This window comes from Sphaeramia orbicularis, chromosome 17, assembly GCF_902148855.1.
Source record: "Sphaeramia orbicularis chromosome 17, fSphaOr1.1, whole genome shotgun sequence".
Taxonomy (NCBI): Eukaryota; Metazoa; Chordata; class Actinopteri; order Kurtiformes; family Apogonidae; genus Sphaeramia; species Sphaeramia orbicularis.
The window spans coordinates 1,895,202-1,908,363 of NC_043973.1; the positions used below are offsets into that span (position 1 = coordinate 1,895,202).

Below are 13,162 nucleotides of genomic sequence, written 5' to 3' on the forward strand. Positions count from 1 at the left end.
CCTGTATGTAGAGGACTGAGCCACGTCTAGAATGCTGACTCTAAGAAGGGCTCAGTGTTCTAGAACTAGGAATGACCTGTGTCTACACCACTGACCTTTGACCTCCAGATCCACTAGTTTCCTCCTCAGGATCTGCTTGTCTCTGTTGTAGACGGTGCAGGTGTAGGTGTCAGTGTCCCAGTCTGTGGGGTGTTTCAGGGTCAGACTGAGGTCTCCAGTTCTCAGTGGGTCTTCTTTCATCTCTGTTCTGTTTCTGTATATTTCGTCCTGTTCATTAGTTCTGTCAGAGCCGTCCTCATACACATGGACCTTCCTGTTATCATCGTCCGTCCACTCCACTGTGAGCTGACTGACATCCTCTATATGTAATGTGGTTTTCCAGGGCAGCAGGACAGACTCCTCCTCTGAATCCCCCTCCACCTGTTGGACTGAGAACAACACCCATACCATCAGACAACAGTAGAGGAAAACATCTGCCATGGATCCAGTTCTAAGTGATGATGGAATCAGCAGCAGAACCAAGTACTTGTGTGTGTGTCTGAAGTTTTGAGTCTGTTTGTGAATGTCATCAGGATCACAGCAGTTCCAGTTCAGTCTCAGACTGCCCTGCTGGTATGTTATCTGTCATATGTTTGGGATGACTGCTACTAAAATGTCTGTTCAACACATGTGTGAATAACTCCAGTTTCATCTGTAGATGTGGTTCAGTCTGGAGAACTGATTGGATTTGCTCCATGCTGTATTCACAGGTGGTTTCCTCAGATGTTTGTGGATTTTTAGGAAATAATAAATAATAGGAGTGACTCAATGAGGGTTCAGCCAATAACCATACTCCTTTTATATGATCCAGTTGGATTTGAAAGGAACTGAGGATATTAAACATCAGTAAAGACAATGTCACACAAGGAAACTTTAACCAACAAACCACAGAGTAAAAGGAGAATTAGTCAAAGTGTGTCATTCCATCAAAGCCAGTTTATACAAACGAGTTGAAGAAGTGGTTTCAACAATCTGAACAGAAAAGACCAGAAGGAATGACAAGAAAGACTGACACTAGTGAAGGACTGAGAGGGTTTTTGGGTCCCCCCTAAGAGAGGGGGAGCAGAGTTCAGTTGGTTCTGAGTCTACAAGTTCACCACTAGGTGGAGTAAATACCAGGAACTTCACCTTTAACGCATCAGTTTTTAACGACACTTTAAACACAATTGAATGTACAACATGAAAGAAAACATTCTTTTTGAAAACAGTCACTATCAGGTATTGGGTTGGAATTCCACCTCCTTTTTCACAGCACACAGTCTTCTATCAGACTTTGTAAAAACATAAACCTGCTGGTGGTGGCCTTTCTCAGACCAGGTCCTCTGGCTTCCTCCCACCATCCACACACATGCATTTTATGGGTTAATTGTTGAGTTTAAATCCAAAGAATGTGAGTGAATGGTTGTGGGTCTGTACATGTTAGCGCTGACCTAGACAAATATTCCGAGTAAACCATGCATTTCCTTGTTGGTAGTCAGGATAGGCCCTGGCATCCCTGCAACCCTCCAGAGGATTCAACAGTTTGGAAAATGAAGGAAGATTTCTGCTGTTGTGTCAAAGGACTGTAGAAACAAACCCATAAGTTGATGTTATCATCCTGATCTATATAGTGTTAATGTGAGACTGGATGGAAAATATTTGACAAATTCTATTTGACTTTGGAACGTCAGGAAAAAATAATAAGGATATTTTTCAGAGTTTTGAAAGAGCAATGTACTGTATGTCATTTTAATCTAATGAATGCTGCAGTGTTTGTGGTTTCCCTTCAGCACACTGACCTGTATGTAGAGGACTGAGCCACGTCTAGAATGCTGACTCTAAGAAGGGCTCAGTGTTCTAGAACTAGGAATGACCTGTGTCTACACCACTGACCTTTGACCTCCAGATCCACTAGTTTCCTCCTCAGGATCTGCTTGTCTCTGTTGTAGACGGTGCAGGTGTAGGTGTCAGTGTCCCAGTCTGTGGGGTGTTTCAGGGTCAGACTGAGGTCTCCAGTTCTCAGTGGGTCTTCTTTCATCTCTGTTCTGTTTCTGTATATTTCGTCCTGTTCATTAGTTCTGTCAGAGCCGTCCTCATACACATGGACCTTCCTGTCATCATGGTCCGTCCACTCCACTGTGAGCTGACTGACATCCTCTATATATAATGTGGTTTTCCAGGGCAGCAGGACAGACTCCTCCTCTGAATCCACCTCCACCTGTTGGACTGAGAACAACATCCATACCATCAGACAACAGTAGAGGAAAACATCTGCCATGGATCCAGTTCTAAGTCCTATTTGTTCAATCTGTGTTGAATCATCAGCAGAACCCACTGCTTATTAAACTGTTAACTCCTATTCTCAGTTCAACTCCACTGGACATTTCTGTCTGATAATCCAGACACCTTTAGTTTTCTCATCTTCTGTCTACAGCACTGACCTCTGACCTTCAGCACCACTCGTTTCTTCTTCAGGACCTTGTCTTTGTTGTAGATGGTGCATAAGTATTCGTTGGCGTCCCAGTCCATTGGGTTTTTCAGGGTTAAACTGAAGTCTCCAGTTCTCAGCCAGTGTTTCTTCATCTCTGTTCTGTCTGTGTAATCCTGGTCCTGTTCATCAGGTTCTCCAGAGCCGTACTTATGCACAAGGATCTGATGGTTGTCTAAGTTCTTCCACATAACGCTGATCTGTCTGGAGTTCTTTGTCAGGTGAGCTATAGTTTGACATGGCAGCAGGACAGACTCCTCCCCTGAATCCACCTCCACCAGTTGGACTGAGAACAGACAAATAAAAAGTAGACACCTGATTGGCTGGCCTGCTGTAGTGTGCTTTGTTCAAACATAATCTCATTATGAACCAAAAAAAAACTGTGGACAGCATTGTCTTAGAATAGGTATCCCTGCCAGCGTGGCTGATGTGAGTGGAAATGGCTGCTGCGTGCATCAAGTGGTTGATATTAATTTTGCAATAAATTAAATGTGCATCGATGTTTGTGAATGAAAATTTGTAGAAATATAGCTCTTTCCATTGGTATGTTTCTTTTGTCTGTGAAATGAAAATAAAGCATTTATTGAGCGTGTTGGTTTTTTTTACTGTTCCCCGTTCTGCGCAGTGACTGTGACAGCACCGCCGTACCAGCTCTGACAGACATCCATTTTTGTTTCTCCCCGCGCTCCAGGGCTAACGATCCAATTGAGAGACAGTAAAAAGCACAAAATAAAAGCTTCAGTTTTGTATAAAAATCAAGGGGGTTCTGTTAGTATTAGGCCCCTTTATAACGGTTTGAAACCAAAAATCCGTCATTAAACTCGGTGTAAACGCATCAGTTTTGACAGAAAATAAATCAAAATGATCGGAATATTGTTAACTTTCGAACTGTGATATTGAAATGTAGATTTAAAGTACCGCCCCTGAGCGCCAGTGCACCAGACAAGCAGCGGCTAGCTCTGGAAGGTGGTAATATAGCAACCGCCATGGAGGCTGATTGTGATTCCGCTCCGCTCACAGAAAGCGACCGTCTGCAACAAATACTCAGTAGATTTGGTATGTGTTGCACTCAGTTTGAAACCAAATGATTTGTTTTTTTGAATTATAGTAAAAATACAAAGAGGATCGCTCTAGATTTAACAGAATCTGCGATTAATATGACGGTCTTTCACTCATCACCTGTTGATATCTTTATTTAATATTGCTTTCATAAAGTAAAAATCACAGTCCTACCACTTCGACAGTCAGATTATTATGAATGTTAGGGTGCTAAAGTTGACGCTTTTTCACAACGTCCCATGTGGGTGAAAATAAGGGAATAACAGAGTTGTCACCACACAGCTTTCATTGTTATTTCAGTAGAAACTTATCATTTTGTGGAATATATAACGACGATTTTCATCAGGATTGTTCAAAATAAACAAATAGTACACAACCACGTTACCTTCATAATTGAATTCACTATTATGAGTCAGTCTGTGACCCTTCTGCAGTCTGTGACCCTTCTGCAGTCTGTGACCCTTCTGCAGTCTGTGACCCTTCTGCAGTCTGTGACCCTTCTACAGTCTGTGACCCTTCTACAGTCTGTGACCCTTCTACAGTCTGTGACCCTTCTGTGACCCTTCTACAGTCTGTGACCCTTCTACAGTCTGTGACCCTTCTACAGTCTGTGACCCTTCTACAGTCTCATCGTTTCCTCGTTTCTTCCTGAAAAAGTTCTCCAGTGAATTCTTTTTTTGCTCATTTCTTTAGCTTGTGTTTCTACTGATTCATAAAACAGCACACCTAAGACTAGTGGTTGTGAGGCGAGGGCGGAAATGGTGACTTTTCAAAATAAAATCTCCGGAAGACTAATGGAAAAAAATGCTTTAATATTAACCACAGTTTTTTTTCATGTTATTGGAATGCTATGCAGAGTAATTGTTGCTGCAGCCATGTCCATCTCACATTTAATGTTATGAATGACTAAGTCTGTGGACAGGATGAAAAGTTTTTTCTTTCGTTGGCTGAATTCGATCAGATAACGTCAATATTTGTCAATTTAAAAAATGAATTTAACTTTTAATCTTCCTTTATGAAATACCATTGTATAGCTGTTAGTCTCAGGAGTCCAGTGATACCATTTTTATGGGAATAGGCCTAATATTATGTAAGATACAGACAAATATGGAGGACAAAGTTGCCTGTGGCTTGATATTGCCAGGTTTTGCATGCTTAAAATTTAAATATTGGGGGTATTTTAACTTTTAATTATTCAGAAAGAACCTAACACATTATTCTTTTCATGCAATAAACATGAAATGCTATCTAGATATGTCATGTAGACATGTTTTAGGAAGACTGGTACCATTATTTGTGGCTTTATAAAAATATGAAAATGCCTATTTTTTCATTTGGGTCAAAATGGTGGAAAAAGTACCTATTTTGCTGAACTTCAGTATGCAATAACTTTTGTATTAATAAAGATATCTTTACAAACAAGGTACCATTATCTTCCTTACAAAGAGAGCTTTCAGAAGACACTATTTTTCAGACTCCCAAATGTAAATGTAGACACACCTTAGGATACCTAGGATACCTAGGATAAATCACATTTCACATGAAGAAATATTTTCTTCGATTTTTATTGGAAACAGTGTAATAACATTATAACTTATAGATGTCAATATTCCGCCTGTTCCTAAATGTCTTGTGTGTTCATAGATCCACTGTGATCTGTACGTTGGAATGCACATGTGGAAATGATAAGATCAGACTTAGTATTGTTGAAATTGTATACTTATTTCTGTGGTTGTACAGGGGTGTTCAGGTTATTAATTTTCATTCTGCAATTTTACATTTTTCACACTAAAACAAAGAGAAAAATCTAGAGTTGATATAATTGACTGTTATTCTGCTGTTATTTTGCTGGTGCAGCCTGATTCAGATCAAACTGGGCTGAATGTGTGACAGCCCTGGTTTAGACACAAAGGTCCAGGTGTTTGAATGCCTCCTCTATTATTGTGGAAGAAATCCATCTGCTTCATGTGCTGCTGATGTGAAAGGTGAGCACATGCTCTGTGTCTTATGACGGTATCATCTGTAAGTTTGTCGTGTACATTAAATATTATGGTCCAATTGCTGCTGATGGATAAACGATTAGAACTCATTTTTATTGACGTCATTTAAAAAGGTAGTGAAGCAGCTGAAGGGGGCTTTCACATCAAAGGTGGTTCTCTGAGGTGAGTCGCAGAAGCCGGTCGTTCTTGGAATATGAACTTAGATCCATACTGTCACCTATGGCTGAGTATGGAGTTAGAGGAATAGGAAAGTAGTGACAATGTCTGACTGCTGTGCTGCTACCCCCCCCATACACACATTTCCCGACCAACAGTCATGGAGTGCACCCCCCCACACACACACACACAAAACACACACACGTTTCCCGACCAACAGTCATGGAGTGCACCCCCCCCCCCCCCCCCCAGTGAGTAGAAGCCACCAGCTTCTGTCCTGTTCATTATTTCAGAGCAGATTCATCTGTTTACTGATGAAATGTCAGATTTATTTCCTTTCTAATATCAATATTGATCCCAGTACTGATGTGTTGCATGACTGCGGTAGTCAAATAATCAGGTGACGACTCAAAATTGTACTTTGATTCAGATTAATTTAGTGATACCAATCAATTAATACTGAATCGAACTGATATTGGATCGAGTCGAATCGTGATTAATTGATTCAGAACCTTATGAATCGAATCCATTATGGAAATTGGCCTTGATACCCAGCCCTAACTTGAATGTTGGAACCCCTGTTGAATCAAACTGAGTCCCCGATCAAACAGAATCCCCAAACAAACTGATTCCCTGATCGAACCGAGCCCCGAACTGAACTGAGCCCCCAATGGAACCAAGTCTAGCAGACTGTTAGGTCTGAAAAAGACTTCAGACACCAGTTTGACTGTGGTTTGTGTTGGAGTAAAATTCTACACATGATCTGAAGCATTTCTCTGATCAGTCCACTGTGACTCCTGACCTTTGACCTCCTCAGCAGCGACTACACACACACACATTCCAATCCCAAACTTGGTCTGTAGGTTTCTATATGTATGAGTGACAGTCTGCTTCTAGAATCACATGAGACAAAGACAAACATGATGAAGAACAGCACAACAGGTAGTGGAGTAACAGACGGGACGTACCTGACTGAAAATACCCTCGGAAAATAAAGAAAAGTCCTAGAGTGATTAGAAGAAGAACAGCAAAGACAACCAGGAGAGCTGTGGCCCAGGCTGGAAAACCCTCTGTGGACGACAAAACACCAACATGAACTCCTGCTAAGACATGATCGTATGATGACGTGTCAATCAAATCCTAACAAATGTTTAAAGACATTAACAAGGACCCGAAAACCTGCTGATATGAAGTGGAAAAGAAAGATGTGTTTTATTCTGTTTGACAGTTGGACAAATGAAAGAGCCAGAGCTGACAAGGTGGAGTACTGACTGTAGTACTGAGTATTGATCAGGTGGAGTACTGACTGTAGTACTGAGTATTGATCAGGTGGAGTACTGACTGTAGTACTGAGTATTGATCAGGTGGAGTACTGACTGTAGTCTGAGTATTGACAGTAGTCTGAGTATTGATCAGGTGGAGTATTGACAGTAGTCTGAGTATTGATCAGTAGTATATACAGACAGAGTATTGAACAGTGTCTTTTCTCCATCAGTATGAAATATCATCAGGACATGGATCTCCAGATTGAATGTTTTGGACTCAGAAGTGAGAGCTGCAGCAGAAGGTGTGTGTTTTCAGATTGGAGCTGTTTCATGTGGTCTATCCCAGCACTGACCTGGGACCACCTGGAGCAGGACTTTAGACCTCAGGACGTCTCCTTCCCTGTAGACGGTGCAGATATACACACCTCCGTCTGTGTCTGTGGGCTTTTTCAGAGTCAGACTCATGTCTTCATTCATCTGTGTGCGGTCACGGTAAGACCTGTCCTGTGTTTGAAGATCATCAGTTTTACTCCGGGACACGTGGACCACCATCAGTTCTGGGTCAAAGTGAGTCCAGTCCACTGTGGTGTCTTCAGGCAGATCGGCTGAAGCTTTACAAGGCAGACGGATAGACTCCGCCCCCTGCTGGACCTCCACCTCCTCCTGGTCATCTGACAGGAAACAGACCACAGTGATTAGAACAGACAATAAAGTCCTCTAGAACTTCAACAACACACACTGTTCACATGAAATGGAGAAGAACAAGAACCATCCAAGGTGTGTTTTCAGCAACAGACTGAAAACAAGTTCAGCTCAACCTTCATCCAGAACCACAGACTAAATGGAATAATCCAGTCTGAACCTGACCTTTGACCTGTGTCTGCTGTAGTGGGTGTGGTTTATATCTGACCTCTGACCTGTGTCTACTGTGGTGGGTGTGGTTTGTGTCTGACCTTTGACCTGCAGCTGTACTTGTGTCATTCTCCATTCTTTAGGCCCCTCCCTCTCTGTTTCCCATTGGAGGTTACAGGTGTAGTTGCTGCTGTCAGACAGTTGTGGTTTCTTCACAGTGAGGCTGAAGTCTCCAGTTTCCAGAACGTTCTTCTTCACTGACATGCGCTCACTGTGTCGGTATTCGTCTTTCAGTTCGTTGTTGTCGTATTTCAGCAGGTGAATAACTGTTTGGTTCAGATCAGAGCGTTTCCAAACCACTGAAAAGGGAACCTCTGGAAAAAAGTCAGAATACTGGTAGGGCAGCAGGACCGACTCCATCCCCTCATACGCCTGCACCACTACAGCCAGTGCATGCTGGGAAACTGAGGACAGACACACAAACAGAGTTGATCTGTGAATGGGACCAGAAGAACCCAGGTGAGTCCTGCTCAGGTTCCTCCGTCTGGTTGGTGTTTATCATCCTTATCTGTTCCACACTCACATTAATAAGGCTGGGATTTTACACCAGAACTTGGCCAAAGTCGTCCTGTCATAACATATACAGTGTGATTGGTTGGGGGTGGGGGGGTGGAGGGTCAACCCCCCCCCCCCCTCTGGTTTTCACATCCCTACTTCTGCTCAATGAATTTCATCCTTGGGGGGGACAACCAACCAACTAAAACAGCAGGTTGTGTCAGTTTTCTTCCTCCTATATCCTCCATCACTGACACAAAAGTTCACCTGAACCAAACTGTCACAGTCTGACAATTCATTAACGTCCACATGCACTGGGGGGGGCTAATTCAAGAGGCCCAGCATTTGTGTGTCCAGTAGATACAGGTTAGAAGGTGTGAACATTTTATTTTAGATCCACTGTATAATAGAGGAACAGAAGCAGGGAGTTGGACGTTGAAAGTATGGAAAGGTTCACTTTAGTTTCACACCAGTGTTAGTTCCATTAGTTCTGGACTGCACCCCCACGTATACAACTGCTGCCAAGTACAGAAGTATAAATGTGCATTTACAGAATGACTTCTGTTGAGATTGATCACTTTATATGTTTGTTATGAAAGTCTATAGTGTAATGGAAACTGTGCTGGGATAAATAAAGTGTGTGTGAGTGTGTGTATATATATATATATATATATATATATATATATATATATATATATATATATATATATATATATATATATATATATATATATATATATAATATGCTGCCCAAAAAAATACCCATCTCCTCCTCTGTTTTTTTGACAAATGTCTCCCTGATAACATATGTGTGATTGTTTGTATAAGCCTTTTTCATAAACAGTAGATCAGTCATTCCATCAGTGACCAGTGGTTTCACTCTACAGTTATTTTCTTCATGTTACCAATGAAATTAACTCTTTTCTTGTTCCTTTATCTGCCTTCAAATTATCCACAGTTGTTCTTTCTTCCTCTCAGAAACATAGTCTGTGAAACATTTGATGTATTTGAGTAAAATGTCCAAAAACAGTCAGTGCAGTGCACAGTACAGACATGTTCCACCACATGAGATGGGGGACGGCTGTTTTATGGTTTTCTTACCGTGGATGAGGAGCCCAACCACCACCAACACTTTCATCTTCCTGCACAAAGTCCACAGCTGTAGTTGAATGTCCTTGGGACTGAAGGGACCCAGGCTTCAGAAGCACACAGGTGGGACTGGACCGCTTCCACTGAGCTCCACTGTGGACTGTTTCCACCCAAGAACCTTCTGGAATGGAATGGAAAACAGGCTGAGCAGCTTTGGACTGAAGAGTCTGGAAAGAGTTCACTCAAACACTCTGTTCTGAGGAACCAAACATTTCACAGTCCAACTGTTTGGCAGAATGTGGATCCACAGGTTTCACACCCAGGTATTCACTTCCTGTTTGACTGACTAGTGGAGTTTCCTCTGAAGGATTCATTCACTGAACATTCCAGTGTTTCCTCGGACCCAAACTTTACTGAACAGGTTCAGTTTGTGTCATTTGAACCTCCTCAGACCCAGCTGTGGGTTTTCTGTCCACATATGTGGGCAAGAGTTTCACAACTTTATACAAAAAAAAGGAAACTGTCCACCACAAAGGACATTCCATAAAAATGTAAAAAAAAAAAAAAAAAAACTGCATCTGAAAAAACTGTTGCATCATGATGTTTCCAATGCAGGCACTGATTTAATGACAAAACAAAAAAGCTGGTACTGCTGACATTTCCTGGGTCTGAGGAGGCAAGTGACCATTTTTGGTCATTGCCACATACATTACAAGACAGTAACAGTTCCAGGTAGGACAGTGAGTCCACAATCTGAGGTCCAATGTGGTCTCCAGGGTCTGTCAGGTCCAATGTGGTCTCAAGGGTCTGTCAGGGCCAATGTGGTCTCCAGGGTCTGTCAGGGCCAATGTGGTCTCCAGGGTCTGTCAGGTCCAATGTGGTCTCCAGGGTCTGTCAGGTCCACCTGTGCTTTGTTCAGTTCCATGCAGTAATGGAACTAATGTAAGGACTGATGTTCAAAGGGGTCATGTGGATATGGACAGGGGTCTGGACCAGCACACATGGGGGTCTCATGGGACAGGGGTCTGGACCAGCACACATGGGGGTCTAATGGGACAGGGGTCTGGACCAGCACACATGGGGGTCTAATGGGACAGGGGTCTGGACCAGCACACATGGGGGTCTCATGGGACAGGGGTCTGGACCGGCACACATGGGGGTCTAATGTTCTAAAATTCCTGTTCCTTTCATCTTACATGTGTTTTTCTTGTATTTCAGATCCTGGTTTAACGGAAACACCGGAACACGATGGGAGAACCAGGTTTGGCTGTGATCACACACTAACAGGGTCGGTCTGGGTCTTACTGTGGCCCAGTTCCACTCAGACCAGTTCCACTCAGACTGACAGATGACTGATCGATAATGAACATAACCTGACACCTCTGTTAGCTTGAACCACTTTCCCAAACAGAGTCATAACCTCCAAACTGGAAGGAAAAGGCAAAGAAGGAGCACATGAAGGCAGCTGTCACTGTTCAACATGTGCACTCTGTCTGTCTGTCTGTCTGTCTGTCTGTCTCTCTCTCTCTCCACATGTTAGTATATGTAAATTCCTTCACTTCATAATTGTGGTGCTTTTATTCCACCGCTTTCTTTTTCATCCCAACGCAGAACAGGAATTAATTTACTAAAAAAACACTCAAAAAAGGCACTTTTTTTATGAGGCAAAAAGGGTGGGACAGAAAATGTTGGTGTAAACAACATCAGTTGGAGCTGTCAATCCAGTCCAGCCCATCTACAGTCCATGGGCTGCACTAGTGTAGAATGTGTGTAGGGATGGAACCATATGAACATTTCCTATCACAGTTATTGTGACCAAAATTATCATGGTTATCATTATTATCACAGTATTATTGAAATGTGTTCAAAATGTTCAAAAAGTACTGATACACACACTGAAATAATTTAACCAAGTTGTATTTTGAAAAAAAAAAAAAAAAAAACTAATACAGTAACATGCACAATGTACTTTCTGTTGTAGAAACATTCAAATAATAACATGTAAACAACAAACATACAAATGTGCATTAAAGTTGGCACCTTATGGACACAAGAGATATCTGCACCGGGGTGGAACTGATAGGATTTGATCAATATCAATGCCATTATCAGTTCTGCTTATCAGTCAATTCATTATCAATTCAAAACCATCTACCTCCTTACTAGTCCCAAAATAAAAATACAGAGGGTGGCACCACCAACTAATCTAGTGTATATAACATAAAACAATACTCAGTGCAGTGTATAGGGTACACCATCTTAACTAAACCCAACTCAACTCACCACAGGAGAACACAGGTAGAACACAAAAGCAAAATGGCTCTGACCAAGCATGGACAGACAAGAGCAGCCCCAGACAGAGAGGCAGGGGTGAATTTATAGTTGCTGTGGCTGATCAGGATTGGTCTGCTCCTCCTTCCTTCACCTGTGCCGGCCCCTTCAGGTACAGCCTCGGAGGAGGTCCCAGAGCTATGGTCACACCCGACAACCAGGCCATCCCTGACCTGAAAACAAAAGGGGAGGAGAAACACACACACATACCCATACTCATGCCCTCAGGCGTGTAACCATTCCTGAGTGGTTTTTGAGTGTGAAAAAGTAGTTGGACAGGTCAGAGTGGAGTGTGAATATTTTCCAGATCAGATCATTCCAGTGTCACACATATACACTACTGTACACACAAACAGAAAGGGAAACACAGTCAGATTTAACTGAACTGTTTAATGAACAAATGGAAATATTCTGAAAGAATGAGGATTTAAAACATGTTAGGCTGATGTGATCCAGACTGGTCAGTGGTTCAGTCCTGGTCAGTGTCCTCTGGTCCAGTTCCTCTGGAGGTCAGTCAGTGGATTTCCTGTTGAATGTCCTTCAGTTCATAAAACCTCCTGTCCTTTGGCTTTGACACACATCATGTGTCTGTGTCCAGTTGAAGTTCACTCATTTGGGCTCATTTGAACTGACAGGAGTTTGTCCTGAGTATCTACATTCAGACACTTTCTCTGTTGGGGGAGGATCTGAATCAGTGGGGGCCGGGGAGGGGTTAACACTAGCACGGACCGGGTCTGTCTCATCGGACGGACCAAGTCCATGCGAGTGCATGTTCGAACCGACCCGCACTTGGACGGACCGGGTCTGTGCAGGAGCCCGTTATCTCCGAATCTTAAAAGGAGATTTCCCAGCGTGTTGGTAGAAAATCTTGCACAAAATCATCCACCTGGCTACGAACTTAGAAACGGTCCACGAACACTCCATTCTTATAAGTCCACCTGAGAAGGTCCTACAGAATGGTCCATAAATCATTTGCATGGTGTTGGTAGCTGTTCATAATGGCATTTGTGACTGAGGCATAAGTCTTTGGGTAAGTACACACCCAAGTATGTTATTGAGTCATCTTCCCCTTTTAGCTGATATTTTGAATGTTTTTGGTGAGTTCATAAATGAATGTAAGAATTCTGTGTTTTTGACATATTAAGCTTGTATTCAGACATTGGGCCGTATGCTCCCATACAATCCATCAATCTGGGTAAAGATTGTGTGGGCTGTTCTAAGTATACTAAGACATTGTCAGCAAAAAGTGTGATCTTTTGTTCACCCCCCATGGGTTAAAATTCCTCTAATATTAGGGTCTTGGCAGATCCACTGACTTAAGGGCTCAATAAATATGGCAAATAAGAGAA

The 13,162-nt window shown here is 42.4% G+C and overlaps 1 protein-coding gene across 8 annotated transcripts in view; it reads right to left on the bottom strand.

Annotated features, from left to right (window-relative positions):
- LOC115437967 (uncharacterized) overlaps positions 1-13,162 on the bottom strand; it is a 100,180-nt gene that overhangs the window by 14,840 nt on the left and 72,178 nt on the right. For 5 of the 8 annotated variants that reach the window (XM_030161381.1, XM_030161385.1, XM_030161382.1 and 2 more), the window contains 3 exons: positions 2,460-2,792; positions 1,912-2,244; positions 96-428 (listed from right to left, as the gene is read on the bottom strand). The exons of 1 other annotated variant lie outside the window; for it this stretch is intronic. In XM_030161381.1, the coding sequence (XP_030017241.1) occupies positions 96-428; positions 1,912-2,244; positions 2,460-2,792 (999 nt within the window). The remainder of the gene's footprint in view (positions 1-95; positions 429-1,911; positions 2,245-2,459; positions 2,793-13,162) is intronic. 2 more of the 8 variants (XM_030161383.1, XM_030161384.1) reach the window with 2 other exon arrangements.